General features: G+C 40.3%; 1 protein-coding gene across 4 annotated transcripts in view; it reads right to left on the minus strand.

The window, feature by feature from the left end:
• Positions 1 to 19,489, minus strand: part of SMUG1 (single-strand-selective monofunctional uracil-DNA glycosylase 1) — a 41,944-nt gene extending 22,455 nt beyond the window's left edge. Inside the window, exons 1-6 of one of the 4 annotated variants that reach the window (XR_012688612.1) lie at positions 19,309 to 19,489; positions 16,488 to 16,773; positions 14,236 to 14,355; positions 12,709 to 12,861; positions 10,669 to 10,847; positions 6,390 to 6,533 (exon numbers count right to left, since the gene is read on the minus strand). Coding sequence is in view for 2 of the 4 variants with exons in the window: in XM_075199224.1 (XP_075055325.1) it covers positions 13,828 to 14,355; positions 16,488 to 16,751 (792 nt within the window). In the remaining 2 variants the exon portion in view is untranslated. Of the gene's footprint in view, positions 1 to 6,389; positions 6,534 to 10,668; positions 10,848 to 11,978; positions 12,862 to 13,542; positions 14,356 to 16,487; positions 16,774 to 19,308 lie in introns of those variants that run through there. The other 3 variants (XR_012688613.1, XM_075199225.1, XM_075199224.1) reach the window with 3 other exon arrangements.
• Positions 19,490 to 19,772: the final 283 nt, after the last annotated feature.

The raw sequence follows: 19,772 nt of genomic DNA on the forward strand, positions 1-19,772 counted from the left end.
ATTTCCTAATTACAGTATATATGCAATCAAAACAAATCTAGATTGTCATTAAGTTTAGAAAAGAATCAGAAGCTATACAGTAATCCATCCCCAGAGAGGGTGCCGTGTTAAAAATGACCTCACTGGGTACAAGCCAGTCAGACCTGCTTTATTATTATTTACATTTGATTTAACCCAGTCAATACAAACAGTAAATCCGACTCAGCAGCGCATAAGACCTGTGGAAAGGACATAGTTAATCTGTGTTGTGCTGGAATTTGCATACTCATTAGAAGAGACAGCTTGGCTGTTAATTGTAAACATGTAACGAGCTGCGGTGCAGATTGCAGACCGACCCGCAACTGCCAGCTCTGCGCCTTCATCTGTGATTGCATTTTATTCCAGCGCCAGATTAACTCTTTGCTACCACGGCCCTGCAGGGTCTTTTTAGCAGCACAGACCCTTTAGTTAAACCCATCGCTGCGAGAGACTAGTGTAGCTGTAATTGTTTCACCTGCTAAAGAGACATCTGTCGAGCGCTGCTCCATTAATTATACCGATTTTATTCTTCTATGTCGTTGATGAGATCCAGGGGCCAAATGAATGAGATTTGGAAGACTCGCTAATAGAAAGCCGGTTTAATGGAAACATGCGGACTTGAAAGAATATAGCTACATAGAAGCCTATGTGCTGAAACATGACAGGGCTGCATATTGTATCATTGCATAACAGAAATATATCCTGAATACACAAATCTGGAGAATATGATTAATTGGCTTTATATTACCTGGCGGTATGGACACACAAAGTCTAATAAATCCTCGGTTTTAAATATGAAGGAATATATTAAGATTGCTAAATGATTAATATGCTGGACATTAGTGGACGGCTGTGCTTCTAAACTGAGCATCTCATTTGGTATCTAACCAGTTAACTGCTATACTGTGTAAGGTTTTTGCTAAATATCAGAGAACAGAGCATTACAGTCTCCTCTGGCAAAGAAGTGGAATAGCTGCCTGTGACCTGAATTTCACCCCATACCTATGAAATTCAGTGCACACTCCTTCTGTAGAGACATCGCTTCCAAACGAGTCAGAGAGGAGGTGAGATGCATGCTAAGCGAGCCTCCTGGAAGCAGCTGCCAGCCACTCCGCTCGCTCTGTTACTGGCACATCCCAGAATTCTCTCTTATTTTCAGATCAAGTGCTTAGAATGCAGCCTGAATTACATTTATTTGGGGGCTTTGTTTACACAGAGAGTGGCTGCATATTAAACTCTCGTATCTCATCTCTCCAAACATGCATCGCTTTGCCAAGTTGTGCATTTACAAACAGACATTTAATAGCATTAGCTATCGAGGTGGGAGCTCACTGCTCAGTCAACATTATTCAGGCAGGTTTGTCCCGTCTGCAGAACCTTCCATCATGCCAAGTTGTAGCTGTGACACATTTGCAATATTTGAACACTATGCACTGAATTGTTCAATGCCACCTGAAGATTTCTGTATTAAAAGAATGACCCCATGACCAAACAAAAACATAATACTGCTGAGTCAGCATCAATGTACCTTAAAAGGTGCAGCTCACTAATTATAGGTCATATAGATTGCAAACATTTTCCATACCACTGTAAAGTTAGATGAACTAATCATATACAAATAGAAATTGATAATTAACATAAAGCACAAATGTTGCATTTGTACACAAACCTGTGCTTTATCTGTTTGCATTCAACACAAATAATCCATAATCATATTCAAATATCTCTGAAAGAATGTGTCATTTTGCCCTAGATATGAAGCATGACATATTACAATTTAATACTTCAAACTGTCCTGATTTTGGTGGGATACACAGATTCGGGGGGCTGTGAAAGGGGCAGAGCTTAACTGGAATTGGGTGGTGTTTTAGCCAAATATGTCGGTTTGTGGGCAGAGCTTGGTCAAATTGGGAGCAGGGTTTATTTTGTCCCGCTCTCAGGATTCTAAATGTTGGGAGGTGTTCAAATATATTAAGCAGCATTTTTATTTTCTTACACCAGTATGTGAACTGAAGTTGTGATATCTGCAGGCAATCCTGTATAGATGACAGATGTAAGGTGGGCTAGAAAAAGACCATGTCAATTCATAAAAGATTGTAGGACTGCTAAAGAATAATACGAGAAAAAAGTACACTAAGCCAAGGTTTGAACAATTTGCAAACTAGTCCCCGGCAGGGCCGTCTTTCCCATTGGGCACAATGGGCAGGTGCCCGGGGGCCCTGAAGCCCAGGGGGGCCCGTCGGAGGCAGAAAAAAAAAAACCAAACCAGTGCATGTCGGGCGTGACCTCATCATGCCCACCCGACATCCATTGCGGAGCGCAACGGAGGAGGAGACCATGGAGGGAGCCGGATCGCCAGCTGACCGCAAGGGAAGTATTTTCTTCTTTTTTTTCAGGTTTTTTTTTTCCTGCCTCCGACGGGCCCCCCTGGGGTGCAGGGCCCATATATATAATATTTTTATTTATTTTTTTGTATATATAGGGGCCCCAGTGCACTGCTGTGCCCGGGGGCCCAAGATGTTCTTAAGAGGGCCCTGGTCCCCGGTCACTCCCTGGAGGCAATTCCCAGACCCCTGTGTTGTGGTGGACTGATGCATGCATGATAGCACTGCCATTGTGACAAGCTCAACACTATAACAAAAAACAGTAGCAGGCCGATACTGTGGGATGCTATGATAGAGCAGTGCGTCTGAAATACTGGGATCACCACATAAATATGTATTTTCCTTGGGCTCTGTTCTCTTCTGGATCGGTGGGGAGCCATGGGAATAAAATAATTGCGTCATGAGGCCAAGATCTTCTGGGCTTTAGGGGACTGAGATTTGACCTCTTAATGTGATGCTATTTTCAAGCAATGCATGTTTCAGACTTCAAAAGGACAACTAAAATGTAAGTTTCAGATATAAAAAAAAAAAATGGATATTAACTAAAAGGCATGTCATTTTCATAGGATTAGTCTTTCATTAAAGTAGCATCTTGAAAGTTTAATTTACCCTTGATTCACACCCCTTGTATTGATGACAACTATAAGTTTTAGAACTGTCACAACAAACAGAACTCTAAGGACTTCAATGATTGAGGAGACTTTTGCCTAATTAAAGGATACTTATGTGTCTTCGATCTATGCAATTACCCATGCAAAGCTTCTGTGGTCAGTTTTGAAACATATATATATATATATGTATTGGGCAGCACGGTGGCTCAGTGGTTAGCCTCACAGCGACCGTGGCCTTATCTGTGTGGAGTTTGTATGTTCTCCCTGTGTTTGCGTGGGTTTCCTCCGGGTGCTCCGGTTTCCTCCCACACGCCAAAAACATACTAGTAGGTTAATTGGCTGTTATCTAAATTGACCCTAGTCTCTCTCTGTCTGTGTGTGTATGTTAGGGAATTTAGATTGTAAGCTCCAATGGGGCAGGGACTGATGTGAATGAGTTTTCTGTACAGCGCTGCGGAATCAGTGGCGCTATATAAATAAATGGTGATGATGATATATATCGCTGTGTAGGGTGCTTCTGAATCCTTGTGGCACTTTATAAATATAAGGATAGTATATTAGTGCACAATTTTTGTTATTTACCCTCAGTGCTTTCATATGTCTTTTTGGTTCTTATTTGTGGTTGGGATAACAGAAGCAGAGAGTGTTTATCAATATTTGGAGTGGGGCAGATGGTGATGATTTAGCATTATTTAATAATAGGGTTGCCAGTCTTATTCTCATATATTTATAGCATCATTTTCCTAGCACTGATAATTTTGTTTTAGTCTAGTGTTCAGTATTACCATGACATTTCACTGCAGTGTGTGTGTGTGTGTGTGTAATCTTCCCACTCCTCCCACATATTGAGGACAATGTAATGATGTGAACTCATACAGCACAAAAGGCTGAGAATGCAGTCATCTGAGCTGCTGTGACATCACCACCATATGAAATTCCAATTCACACAGAGCATTTCTGTACATCAACTCTTCGAAGCTGTCAGTTATACTATACTGCCTGCTTATTTAGAGAAGCATCTCCCTCCTAACATAGCAACTTGCTGCAAAGGACTGAAAGAGAGCATGGTGGGTATATTTAAGTATAGGAACGCAATTCATGTCATCGATATTATTCAGTTCAATTACACAACACAACTTTTGATATATATTAATTTCAAGAAATTACTTTTCTTGCTTTTTAATGCTAATAATTTCTTTATCAATGCATTTGCCAATTTTAAAGTTAAGTTGTTTTTTTTTAATTGATTTGAACATTCAAAAAATGCATCCCGCACTAAAAGCACCAATACGTTTTTTTCTTTTTAAATCTCTAGATCAATTTCACCCAACCTAAAAGAAAAAGCAGCAACACTGGCCACTATGGAGCATATTACACCTCTACATAACAGCAACCGCAGTGAAGCCCTAATATCATTAATAGTTGGGAGACAGGTGTAGCACTGGGCTTAAGTTCAGTAATGTACAAGTCAGAGACATGCTGTAAAGTAAATGTAAAAAGTAATTTACTTGCATGCTTTAACGTGTTTGTATCCACAGAGCTGATAGGGGTGGCTGTGCTGATTGGGCGTTACAGAACACCTGAGGAGCCATCCTTTAAAGACAAGGTGGAAGTGTCGCCTGTCAGTCATCCAAGCCTGTGGGAGGAGACATCTGTATTTAATCCTGGAGTTGTCTCTTGTCAGAGGTGACCGACGCTGAACTAGTTGGCCAGTCAGTAGTGAGCTGGGCTATGTCTAGTTAATGTTCAGGGTCACCAGGAGGTGCAAGTAAAGGTATTGCTTGCTGGTGTCATCCTGACAGAAGTGTTATTTATTGTGATGCCAACAATAAATATGTTTGATTGAAAACAAGAAGTTTCGTGTTGCTGATGTCTACTGGGTATTCTTGCAACAGAAGGTAACAAAAGTGCCAAGAGAAGGGTGCGGTTTTGTTACAATATATATATATAGTGCAAAGCTAGATCAATATTAGTACCTGAAAAGAGGATCACAACTTATAGCCATATTTAAAGTAGAAGAATCACAACAGCAACAACTAGATGTTCCACTACATGGTATCTCAAAGCATAAAATCCAAAGCAAAACATTCTTGCTGGCTCTGGCCAAATACAGCTGGACACACACTACAAAAAATTATCACGCAGATCACACAATAAGTGTCCGTTTGGTCAAATATAACGTACGCTCTGATGATCATGTTTTATCTTACCAAAACACTTGGCATCTGTTGATTTGGCTTTATTAACTTCCTAAAAATCACGATCAACGATGGAATGACATTGGGCAAATGTGGAAGTGCGGTGTGCAGTGTGGGCAGATCTCTATAGAGTGTGCAGAGTCACGCTCTTTTCAGCAGAGGGTTATGACAGATGAAGATCTCAGATCTGAAGGTATATGGTGTAGGTGTGTACACATAACTCTGCATCATCATCGGGACTTTCAGTCGTTGGTAATATCCTTACAGAAATTGCATCTAAAAGTAATTATCTGTAGTGTGTACCCAGCTTAAAGCTGAAAATAAGGTGGAGAGGCCTAATGAAAAGGCAGAGGCCAGTAATTCAACTACTACTATAATGAAGAGGTGTGTGTCCCTCTACACCCTGGACTCCAACCTCAGACCAAATAGCTTCTTGTATCACAAATTGCCACTTTAATACCAGAGCTGTAAATCAGACACCTGAACTTCTTGCCTTTCCATAGTGCTTAATTTTCTCAAGTTGCAAGGTGCATATTTACACTCAATTGGATAATATAATTCCCCCCCCCATGTTGTGTACAAGACACTTGTCAATATAGTACGCCTGTTAAAAGCCATTTAAAACCTCTGATATGTGTGGAACTTTGTACAAATTGTCATATATAATCTACATTTTTTGAAGTGGGGAAAAAAAAGAATCAGATGGTTTAACATCTAACACACCCCACATACACCTTATAATAGCCGTGCAGGGCCAGAAAATAAATAAAGCGATCACTTGAATTTAAATGCATGTAAACACTAGAACATTTTTAGCAAAGATATTCCATAATGTAGGTGAGGCTAACACCATACCCAGATCTGCATATTGGAGGTACAGATGTACCGTGCTCCTGTTAGTTTACACATTTCCCCCATTCTCATCATCCACATCGGCTTTGATCAATGACTTGACATAAATGCAATCACAAATACCAGTTAGGAGGGGTATGACTACGAGAGGGACTATCTGGTGTGTAAATGCTACTGGACCAAGATCTAGAGCTAGATTGAAAACGGTGTACTATATAAATATATGTAGCATTAAATAGAACCATTATATAATAAACTGGGCAAAAATGACAGGAAGCATCTGAGTGGTTACTATGTGTTACAACATTTTTTTTTTTTGTAATTACCTGTGCACCAGTTTTTATAATTGTCCCCTGGTGCATTTTACGACCTGTCTCGCAAAAGTCATCCTCCTTAATTATTATTTCAGAGCGTGCCTGCTTCCCTCCAGCTGCTCTGTCACAGATCCGTGCGAATGTGATCAAATGAAACTAAGAAAAATCGATAAATGATTGCATTGTCAGTAACCAGTTCCCAGATCAGTCATGTGCCTCCGAGCATCTTATAATACATAATAGATTTGTGCTGCAACTTTTGTTTTAGGATCTCATCAGTTATTGTGTGTCCAGATCATCCTCACACGCTTATGTAGTCTTCGGAATTTTTGGTTTGAAAAGAAAAACAAATGACTGCCTTGCCCTTTACATTTCTGATGTACTGCAGCCCAATCATGTACCTTGTTAAAGAACAATCAAATGAAGTATTTTTTTAATAAAGAAAAAAAAATCAATAGTGTCCCACTACCTTAAGGAAACACAGTAGTATAACCCAGATACCCACAACATGGAACACCAACGGTACATGGACACCATAGATACATTCTCTAGACACAGGCCACTTCCTTGTTAACATCCTTTCTGGTCATTTGATTTGCCCGACACCAATAAAATAGTTGTGGATGTTGCCTTTTTGTTCATTGTTTTTCTATGGGATTGAGAATATAGCCATGGCAACAAGTACAATGTTTATCTTGATGATGGGGTTAACTACACTTGAAGGATTGGCAGCTTGTAAAGGGTTAAGTTAATTCCATGTGGACCCATGGCAGATTATGAAGCAGTGAATTAAGTTAGCAGGGACTGCTGATTGCCTTTGACCAGCACACTGCACCAAAGGCCATCCATCACTTCTACCGACAGCACTCAACAGTGGCAGAAATAGCAGTGCAGCAGTACTTAGACAGGACCTGCAGTGGCATTACTGCTTACAAAATGCTATTAGCAACTCATGTGCATATACCGCAGACTAAAAAAAAAACTTTTAGCCTTGTCTAGAACAAAGAAGCCCACCTGGTCCCTTCTAGAAGTGGCGGAAATTAAATTATTGCTAATGTATAGCTTGTGTTGGGGATGCGATAATCAAATTATTTATTTGGTTAATGCAGTGACTTTACCTGTACAACCAACCAGCTGTTCTGTGTAACAATTGTCAGATGGTGCTGGGGATGTTAGAGACAGAAGAGCTAGCTATTCAGTCCTTAAGCTTTATAGGCTGGACATATTCAGTTAGTTCGGATGGGTATATATTCCATCCAGGGGTACACAGTGAAATGGAGAGGCTTACTGTTGGACTGACGTTCACCTGAGCATGGTCTTAACAAACTGTGATCCCTCATATATTCTGTCATTATATAGCGCAGTGTAATATCACTGATACATCTGGATAAATGAAAAGTAGAATACAAAGTGGAAGGGGACTATCTAAAGCATGGCCTTCCACACAAGTGGATCTGTGTTAAACGAATACTATCCCAGCTCCAAAAGAAGCAACAGTGACCTTAAACTTGGCGATTTGCTGGGACATCAAGACAACTCCAAACTGCTAATGATTTAGGAATATGGTCTAAAATTATAGAATGATAGAACAATTTTTATAGTGCAAATCATTCTAAAGCTAAAAAAAAAAAAAAAAGGATTAAAAGTGAAGTTTAATAAAGTGATGTGATCTTGGATAATAAATAGCACAGTTTATTCAGCCGCTCCTTTAAAGAATGGAATACTTCTTATTCAATTCAGCAGGAGACTATGTGACTTGCTTTCAACAGGGGTAGATTTAGTATAACTTCTAAAAAGGAAAACTGGAGGCGTTCCTCATAGAAACCAATCAGATTCTAGCGATCATTTATTCAGCAGTGATGGGCTGCATGCGGCCCTCAGAGCCGTCACTTGCAGTCCCCAGCTCCCCTGCTTTATTGGCAGATTTGTTTGTTCTAACTTGTCACTCTTTCTTTCACCAAATGTATTATTTGAACTTATTACTTAGATTAAGGGTAATGTGCGGCCCTTTTGACGGGCTGTACATGCGACCCCCAAAGTGTTTCAGGTTGCCCATCACTGATTTAGTACATACTAGAAAATGAGAGCTAGAATCCGATTGATTGCTATCGGCAACACCTCCAAATTTTCATTTTTAAAAGTAAATCTACCCCTCTGACTTTTAAATGTCTTCAGCTTCCCCCTTACATAACCCATATCCTGTTAGGTTCAGTAAATCTGTAATAAAAAAAAGGAAGGGGGGGGGTAGGGGGTGCTTCTTCATGGTGTGGTGCACTACAGGTCCCAGGAGCAGCTCTCTTTGAACTTTTGATCCACCCTCCCACGTTTATGATAAGCAAGTACCCTGAATCTGTTACGCAGAACTGTCTCTTTTTTAGTGACCCACTTATTCCTCATATTTTATTTCTATGATGCTATAGAATCCGCAGCGCCATACAATCAACAAAAATATAAATGGATCAAATTCGACAGTAAGGGACAAGAAAAACAATATGATCAGTAAAAATATATAAAAAGAGACAGAGAAAGCAGCTACACGAGAAAACACAACTGGAACAGAGGATGAGGAGATAGGAAGTAGAGAGGCCAAACTTATGAGAGTTTATATTCAAGTGGATTAAGGAAGTAAATGGAGACAATAGGGGTGGAGGGGGGGGGGGGCAACTGTGAAAAAAAAAAAAAAATCAGGGAGCGATTGAAAGATTCATAGGTAGGGGTGAGTCTGGTTGGGGCACGACAAACACCTACTTAATAAAAATCTCTACACGGTAAAACACCCCGTTTCATGTTATTTACAGATGGTCTAAAATCATGCACAGAAATCGAACAGCAAGACATTATCGTTTCCACCTACCGCTCATGCCGCAATCATGTTATTGGTGAATTACTTCAGAGTACAAGGCAACTAGACTATAGAGCAGGGGTAGGGAACCTGTGGCTCTCCAGGTGTTGTGAAACTACAAATCCCAGCATGCCTTGCCACCTCTCTGCTGGTTATCTACTGGCAAAGCATGCTGGGACTTGTAGTTTCACAACACCTGGAGAGCCGCAGGTTGCCTACCCCTGCTATAGAGTATTGGGTAGCCATTGACAGCAAAATACCTGTACGTGCAACACCTGTCCTTGATTTCCATATATATTCACTATCAATTACCCAGGTATTTATAGTCATTTCTATTTGAACAAACATTTATCTCTACTTTGTTTATGTAGTATCATATTAAATTGAGTCAGGCAAATGTATGCACTGATGACACAAAGCTGATATTACACAATGTGCATAGAAGAAGGACCTCTAATCTCAATTAGTAATTATCTAATAAAACATAATGACATTTGTACATTTACCATTTAACAAATCTAATAAATCTAGCATTCAAGCCTCACATGACTTTCTAAGTTGTCATAACAAGTGTGCATGAGAGCAGGCCTGCCATGTTCTGAAAAATAGCAGGGTATATACTTACTATTAAACTTATTATATTATGGGTAGCACGGTGGCGTAGTGGTTAGCACTCCTGCCTTACAACACTGGGGTCATGAACTCAATTGCCGATCATGGCCTTCTCTGTGAGGAGTTTGTATGTTCTCTCCGTGTTTGCGTGGGTTTCCTCCCACACTCCAAAAACATACTGGTAGGTTAATTGGCCGCTAACAAAATTGACGTGTGTGTGTGTGTGTGTGTGTGTGTGTATTTAGACTAAGCCCCAATGGGGCAGGGACTGATGTGAGCGAGTTCTCTGTACAGCGCTGCGGAATTAGTGGCGCTATATAAATAAATGATGATGAGGATTAAACGTGCCAGCACATTTAGATATAAACGTAGGATGTTAATAGAGAAATGGATTTCATACGTTAAAAATAACATAAAAAAAAGTGTATATATATATATTTAGTTCACACACATTATATATTAGTTGCTAGATCTTAATATTGAATGTAATTACTTTCATAACTTACAACATAGTGTATAGTAACAGTGACAAACTGAGTTTTGCTTTTGCATATGTGAAAGAGGTAATATAGATACTTTTTCAAGAAGTGCTAATAGTAATTAGCATTATATGGAGTACAGTACAATAAATGCAGTTCTCAACAAGTCACTCTTCAAAAATCCCACCTAGAGACCAGTGGCTGCATGTGATAAACCTTCCATGTACAGAAAGAGAGTTGATAATTGCAGAAACAGTCCGCAGAGACACATCTGCATGATGTTGAGGCTGAAATCTCTGCTCATTTTCCCCCTCACATCCCATTGAAGTGCCCGGAAGAATCAGCGGAGACTGCTCACCATAATATGCGGACATGTGCATCTAAACCCTGAGGCAATGTTATGCGGCGCCTTGCTCCTAATGCGTCTTCCCATTAGATTTTTATTAACGCGTGCTCTCATCTATGCAAAATTGTGGCAGCCATTTTGTATCCCAGCATTTCGGCACCAGCTTCTTGCTACATGACTCAGTGATGTCACTACTCAAAATAGCAGAAGAGATTAGTCTGCTAATTTTACTATTTAAAATACAATAAAGCACAAGAGCAAATTAAAAGATAAATTGATAAAGTAAGAGAGATTTTTATATTGTGTGATCAAAACAGAGGAGTGACTGGGTGCCATTGGTTCACATTTATGTGAAGAGTTAGTGGTTAGAATTTACTATTATCATTATTTATTTATTACCAATCACCCAGCTTTGTACAGAGAATATTTGTCATTTACATCAGTTTTTACCACACACACACACACACACACACACACACACACACACACACACACACACACACACACACACACGAAACATTCACTACAGACATTTGAAACAACTTTGATGTATACAGTCTATGGGCCTGAGTCAGTAAGGAGAGCAAAGCAAAAAAAAAAAAAAAAAAAAAAGGAGTAACTTTGCACCTCGACAAAACCATGTTGCATTGGAGGGAGGAGGGGGGGGGGGGTAAATGTAAAGAGTTAGAGTTGGGGTAGGGCATGTCCTAGATCAACTTTAAAGTTCAGTGAAAACATTAAGCCATCAAGTATTTGTGTGCTACATGAAAAACAGCCAGTATTTTCCTTACATGCAAAATAACAAACTAATTTGCACTCCTTGCATTGTAACATGGTTTGTCCCGGATCAAATTTTCTCCTTTTTTGTCTCCGTCTCCTGAATGACTCAGGCCCTGTATATCAAGTTGTGGCACATAACCAGGGCCGGATTAAGGGAATGGAGGCCCCTGGGCTAAGGGCGCCTCCATTCCCCCGTGAGGCCCCCAATGTGAGCCCCCCCCCCCCAAGCGCTTACCTGTCACTGTAGTCCTCCGTCCCTGGCGCGCTGTAAGCTCCTTACTGAGGAGATCTCGCGAGAGTTCACTCGCGAGATCTCCTCAGTAAGCAGATTACTGAGCGCAGGGGACGGAGGACTACAGTGACAGTGCTCAGCAGCATTGATCGGGCTGGGGGCGCCCCCGCCCCCGGACCGATCAATAATGATGCTGAGGACTTTGAAGGGCCCCCTGGATGCCTGAGGCCCCTGGGCTATAGCCCAGTTAGACCTTGGGTTAATCCGGCCCTGCACATCACACATGAAGGGGCCAACAATGAGTTTCCATACAGAAGTTAAATAAACTCACCAACTATGTTTACCAATATAAATAGAATGTGTATGTGTTGCTTTATACAGCCCACTTGTTACACACAAATAATAGTTGAAGGGTTCCTCATTAAACACAGGCGATATCCATAGCACCGTGCATGCAGCTATTACAAACTCCTCCCGTTGGCAGGCAGAATCAGACGTGACAAGACAGTAATCCTTTTTCTCTTTAATTAGGAGAGAATGGTTTAGATAAGCAATGAAGCAAGATGGGCTACTTTATTAGTGCAATAAAACAGTCTGCTTGTGCCCCTTGCCTCACTGCACCTTCCAGACATACATTAGGACTTGTAACAAGCCGTTCGCCTCGTCTTATTGCTATCCAGGCTCTTCCCCGTACACACCAGGTTCTAAAACAGAAGATGCCAACAGCAGAGCATATGGCAGCAGCAGCAGAGATCACATCACCTGCTACCAATGAGTCAGTCTCTCTCACCACACAGCGGTGATTACTGAAGCAGCAGCGATGATGCTGTAAGCATTGCAGGAAAAGCTAGAGCTATATAGTTATAACTTACCATCATCATTTACGAAACATTCAGGAAAAACAAACTACAGTGCTAGGTTAAAGTATAAACGTATCGCCCATACAGTTACAATCTTCGTTGTAAAAGCTTTTCTTTTTTTTTTATTATTATTAGCTACACAGTGCCACACTTTATTATGAACCAATTAATATTTTTTACCTTGAAAAGTACCATTTACTGACATTAGCTTTCAAATGAGGTCATTCAAACTGCATCTTGGTCATTGGCTTATACTCATTACTTGACAAACATGATTCCTATCCAGAGTTAACTGTTCTATGCTTAAACTTAAATCAGTTCATGGGGGAAAAGCTGTTGGGAGAGAAAAAAAGAACATTAAAGTGTTCTATCTAAAGATAAATAATACAACATGGTGTAAAGTAAAGTGGAATTAGTAAAATGTCAAGTGGTTTAAAGTGTACCTGTTGCCGGCATGCAGTGGAGGAAACCACTTTCTGGGCTAAACCAATATTTATGCACAACGGACAAATGACAACACTGAAACAAGTGGCACAATTCCTAGTGAACTAATAGGGTGCTTCTCATGAGCTTTGCTTCAGCTCACAAAACTGCAGGCTCCATTGCATGTAGACAATGGGTACATCTGAAAATGTCCACTGAAGGTAAATACAAGAAACAATGGAAAAAAATATGAAAATGGCCAATGACGTGATATTTCCTCTTCCTAACCTAGCTGCACGCTTAAAAGCAGGGATTAATCTAGACTACACATTTGCAGCAGACCTACAGTAACTCGTGTCCAGGCAAAAGACTGACCAGGAAACATGGATGAGACCTTTTCTACATTAAGCAGGTTAATTTGAGAAATCCATACTGATGATGCATTGTGAAATAAAGCACTTCATATATTTTGTAGTGACTAAAAACTCCTTCAATACACGTTCTTAATACTACAGGCCTGATTCCTGGGCGCTGGATGCTTTAGAGTTACATGGAGTGTGTAGGTGACACAGGAATACACAACAATACATATCAAATATCCATCTGTTCTTTATTATGTTCCAGAGTCACTTAGAGTCTTGAGCTATGGAGGGTTTCCAAAAGGCAGTCTTCAGATGAAAGCAGAGTGGTCACTGTTAGATGATTCACAATAGCTTAAAATGGATAAGATTTTTGATAACATACACTTCCTACTACAATAGATTTACACGTTATTTAAAAAAAAAACATACATAACACATACATTTGTTGGCTGAACATGAGTGGCATTAATGTAGTGTATAAGGAATCACTCAGCAAAAATAAAAGGGGAGCATTTTAGCTAGTCAATAGTGTCAAGAGTCCAAGTTCCTGGAGCTGTGCCCTTACCACACTGTCCCAGCCTTTGTTGGCCTGAGGGTTCCTGGGAGAGGGATGCATTATACCTTTCACTGTCACGTCCATCCCTTCTGCAGCCAAAGCCTTTCTTGCCCGTTGTTCAGAGAACCTGCCCACTCCAATAACTATTTTAACCCCAAGTGTCTTAACGACTTGGCATAAGGCTTCATCACAGATACTCAGTAGCATGTCCCTCTGCTCTTTAGGAAGGTCCGTTGGAGTCAGATTCTTGCCCGTCTCATTCATAAATATGAGAGGGCAGTGATTGTGCACAAAGCAATGCTGGAAAAAAGTTTCAGGTTGGCCACAAAGTGACTTGAAGAAACCCCAAAATCGGGCACCACTCACCTCGCTATTGGGACAATCAAATCCACGTATTGGCCTTTTTGGGTGCTCCACTTCTGGCTTATAGACAAGGCCCTCAATCTGAAGCCAGTCACGCACATGTTTAACTTCCCCAAAGGGAACCTGAGAAAGAGAAGAAAGACAAATACGTAGCTGTAGTACTCTCAACATAAGGAGTGATCCCATCAGCATAAGGCCTCATACACACTGGTGTTTTTACTAGCGTTTCTGAGCGCCCTGTAGGTTTTCCAATGCATTTACATGTGGTAAATTAAAAACAGAACAAGTAGCGTTTTGGAAACCTGTACTACAAAGCAAAAAACGCAAGTGGGTTCAGCAACGCTAAAAACAATAGTTTGCAATACATTTAAATAGAAAAACTGTCAGTGGGTATATGAGACATTAAGGGTGGTATTTAATTGTCGGCGGGATTGCCGAAAATCCAGCGGTACACACAGGATTACCGTAATCCTGCGCGGAAAAACCATTAATATGGTAATTTACTCGCTGGATTTCAGGGAGCTGCGAGCTGAAATCCAGCAGGAGATTACCCTAATAACGGTAATAGTTTTTCCGCGCTCGATCCCGCGGACAATTGAATATCCCCCTAAGAGTTTTGGGATTAACGATGTCACACATACGGGGAGATTCAAGTAGCCTCAATGGCTGCACATTTTTACCATTAGTACAGTAAAAATCCACCTCTATGGGGCGCGAGGAAAGATCAGCGGAGAATTCTCTAAAAAAAAATACATGTGAGGTGTCTCCAGAATGGTCACGGAGACACTTAGCGCACAACTGAATTCACCCCATAGTGTAAGGTAACCCAAATGTGGCATTTTTTGTAAATGGGAGGCACAAATATAAAAGTGTTATCATCCTTGTGGGCAGTGTCGGATGAGAACCCCCCCCTCAGATAGCATGTCACACGGGTGTGTAGAACTATGTGAAATGGGTTAGTAATAAGCCTGCAATGTCTGAGTATGAGAAGAAAACAAAATAATAAGCAAACGCATATGGGGACATATTCAATTAGATGCCGGGGTCGCGGTAACGCGCAGTAACGGGATGCAAAGGCAATTCACGGCAACGCAATGATTTTCCCTTGTACCCCATAAGGCTGTGAAGGAAAATCCGCGTTATTGTGGTACCGTATTACCTTTGGCAATGAGCACTCCGCGCGTTACCGCGATCCGGCACCTAATTGAATAAGCCCAATGGACTGTAAATACAAGCCAATAAAGGGTCAGACAACCGAATAACATTGACACCTTTTTTGTAGCGCATCAAGACATAAAAGGGGGAATTGAATTCCCCCCGAATTTCCACAACGTTAAAACTATTACCAATATTACGGCAGTTTTAACCCGGGTTTCTGCTTGCAGCTCCCTGAGCCGGTGTTGAAACAGTAATAAAGCGCATAATTACCATAATAGCGGTAATAACGCGTAGGGCGCGTTACTTTTACTCGTAATGTGGCCAATTGAATTCCCCCCAAACAGTTATTAAATGTATTTTAAACAGGTTTCATGTGGTAAATGCACATAGATTATTATCAAAACTAACTTTTCTTCTAATCAGGTTAGGCAAATGTACTGTGCAAAAAAAGAAACTGCAGAGGTTGAAAAGGACTATTACATGAGATGCCGATAAGATATAATTTAGAGAGAGGGCAATTCTAGGAAGACCACTTGTTACAATATGGCTAGCAGTTTGAAGCAACACCTAGCCACATAACTCTTTTCCTAAGATGAAGTATGACGCAGTTTGGCATGATCTCAAAATTATCACACAGCTTAATAAAGGAATGGGGCAGAGAGGTGTAACCAATTATCACAGCCAGCAAGCCTGTCTGACCTTTTCATATAGAGTCACTCCTCCCACTCCCATCCAGTCTCTCCATCTGCCATTAACAGTTCTTTTTTTTTTTTCTTTGAGCCGCAGTGTCTGTGTCAGGGATGGTATTAATAGAGCGGTAGAGGCAAGTGAGTAGGACAATGTTGGCAGACCTGGTATATAGCAGGTATAAGCTTAATGAAGTAAACCTTGACAGATTTATTGCAGAAAAGGAATGGATGAGCAAATGCTTAACAAGTGTCTGTATCAGAGATGAGTTAATGGTACAAAATGCTGAGGACATATTTAATTGAGCAATTTTATGCAGGTTAATATGGCACAGATGCAATTAAACGTGAAAAAAAAAAAATCAGTCCCTACCCTCGGCACAAATTAACCTTGTTCAATGAGGATCTTACCCCTGTCTGAGCCATGCCGAATGGTCCAGGGTTCATCCCTAAGAAAAGTACTTCCTTTCTTGATTGGCAGTATGTCCGCACATATCTCTCATGTGGCTCCCAGGCATATAACAAAGGATTATACACATACTTTATTGGATCCCGAAATAGGAGATTTCCCAGCTTTAAATTCAACTCTAATTCCACTTGTAGGAATCCATTTGCAAGATCTCCTTCAGCAGAACTGTTGTCGGATATCCCAGATTGGGGCTGAGAGAGAATCATTCCCTCTTCTCAATGTTACTACCTGTAAGAATTAAGCAGTTGTTATACATTAGTGAATTGGCGATCTTGTGAATCCGCTATAAAGAAGTTAAAAAATAAATAGACATATAGTTGCTTTAAAGCAAAATACTTATGAACGGTCCATATCCTGCATACGAACCAATAAGTACGGACACCACAGTTGCCTATATGGCTTTAGAAAAGGGTTGGCAAAAAAGTAAATTGCATCTCAATCACGCCCAGTTGTTTGGTTGAACGCGGCATTAGCTGCCTAGGTGCACATCCAATAGGAGTGTGAACTCTCTATTGTTGTACATGTTGCTGGGATATTTGGGGAACATGGCTTAGTGCTGTAACTGTATCTTACCTTTCTCCTTATGTCTGAACCTCAAAGAACATACAGTAGGTAAAACAGACACATGCTGCAAGATACTAGGCGCAGGCGATCTTAGAGCTGGCATCCTTATGGGATACAGGATGTGTCAAGAAAAGTTTGTCTTAAACATTCTCTTTGCAGAGTCCTACTGATGATTGATTTCAATCCTTATGAATTATAAAAAGTATTCGTAAACTAATGCAATTTACAGCCATCCGAGGTGTTTCGTCAGCACACAACTATATGTGGAAACAGCATTTACTTGATTTTATGACATTTCATTGCATAGGCTTCCATCCAGTACATACAATCATTTATTTTATTAAAAGTGTATATCTTTAATGTAATTTCACATTTCATTGCCTAGCTGACCTACTAATAAATATTACATTATGTACTATGGTATATTGCAAAACATTTTCTGTCATTAGGGAAGATCACAAATTCCATATTTCCTATTATACTACTGGACATTCGAGGTCATGTTTCTCCTTTGCATACAATGTCACTAGTATGAAGTAGAAGAAGCATGAAACAGACAAACTAGACTTAAGATACTGGAGGATTCCAGTGTTTAGTATTCCCCTTCTACCCCAGATCGGCTATTATAATTAAGAAAACTTAGCATACTACAAAAGTTACCAGAAAATAAGTCATTGCACTTGCTCCTTTGACAATGTCATCAGGTCAGGAAATATGTATGTTTCCTATGTATATGAAAGTCAAAATGTGTAGCCCCATCAGTAAAAATCCTGCACTGATCACGACCAATAACCTTTAGCACTGTATTTTAAACTGCTCTTTATTTACAAAAGACAGCGACACACCAGTAACTTATATTGAGAGACAAGCTTCGGCAAGACAGGTACAGAAATGAGCCACCAAGAATATGATCGACGCTGGCAGATAGCAGCCCATGTGGACCGCCATCCTAAATAAGCAAATCAAGTATTAATTTCTAATTCAGAATTGCACTATATATAATGTATTAACCACCAGTAGTTTATTGTACTTCCAGATTGAAAATGAAAAACAAACAAACAAAAAAAACTGTTAGGCTGGCCACACATGCTATGATATTGCAATCAATATCAGGCAAATGGTCTTATATGTGGTCCAACAACAAACACGATACCCAATAATCCAAACAAAATGTATCAGATCCTTATCACACACGTTCAGAAATACAGTTGGGACCAGGGGAGGGCTGGCAAATTTTAGCCCTTGGGGCAAGACTCGACTAAGTAGCCTATTCAAAGGGAAAAAAATGCAGGTGGCCCAGTGACCCCGCCGAAGGTAGCCCACTATGGGACCAGCCTGGGGGAGGAGCAAATGCTCCCCTGCCCACTATTGGCCCAATTGCAGTACCTTAAGATACAGTAAGTAATACGGGCAAATTGATCATCAATGCGCCTGGATCAGTCAATATATGGCTAGCTTTATACAACCAAACCAGATTTAATAAACAAAAAATAAACCAATAAAAACATGAATATTAGTCCAGTCATTTAGAAATGAGAGTATAAAATATTTCTTGTTGCAAGTAGCCTTTTTTTCCCCTTATTAGGACGGATTAAGTAATGAATATACAGTGATATAAAAAACTGCTGCCATGCATAGTGGTAAGAAAATCAGATGGTAAGCTCTGTGACTAATGCAAACTTCTCTGTAGTTATGGTTGTGCAATATAAAAATGGTAATATTGTACTAACACAGTTGCCAAGAAGATACATTTTATTAAGGTACTTTTATTATGGTATACCGTAAAGCAAAAAAAAAACCCTGGTCAAAACAGTTTGTTTTCTATAGTGTGGCTATATGTCATGTTTTTAGTATTTTAATTAAAGGTAATTAAAAAGATAACGTGATTTCCCGGTTACTGATGCAAGTTATTTGTTGTTTTTTTTTACTAGGAAACGCATGTGAATGGAAAAAAAATGTTTTAATGAGGAGTTTCTCTAAACCCAAATAATACTATTACTATCTAGATACACTCCCACAATGCACTGCGAACACACCGTGCTAGGAAGCAAACCACAAAGATCAGCGCAGATGTATTTATTTTCATGCACTGGCGGCCTTTACCACGTAGACTGACAATATCACTGGATAAGAAGTAACAATCACCATCACATCCTACACCACCACACACATTTATTCATCCATCCATCACATATTTACCTTCCAGTTCTCTGCTTTCCGTATAGCCGGAGAAGACAGCATACCACGAACGGCATTATGGGGGATGTAGTTCATGGTAATTGTGTGTTCTGTTCTATATTGTTACGAATAACACAGACACGAAATGTCTTTACTGCCAGATGGATGGCTGTACCGAATGCTGGTCTCCGGAAAGATGGCCGCCGCCGCCCACAGATGCGTATGATGAGTTCGTAGTTGAGTCTCAGGCAGAGCGGACATTACGTAATAAATTGGCTCTGCTGAGGGCGGCGCTATACTGAGTGCGTCAGAATGACAGGGTCAGAGCAGGAGGTGTAAGGGGCGGTGTTGTGGGTGTGCTGCAGAGATTATTGCCATATGTTTATATTGCAGTTTAGTTTACTCCTCGGAGTAATTGAAACTAGGTTCTTGCTTTTAATAATATTTTTTTGTGATTGTGAAATTAGTGTAGTTGCACTTCATAC

Source organism: Mixophyes fleayi, chromosome 2, assembly GCF_038048845.1.
Source record: "Mixophyes fleayi isolate aMixFle1 chromosome 2, aMixFle1.hap1, whole genome shotgun sequence".
In the NCBI taxonomy this organism is placed as follows: domain Eukaryota; kingdom Metazoa; phylum Chordata; class Amphibia; order Anura; family Limnodynastidae; genus Mixophyes; species Mixophyes fleayi.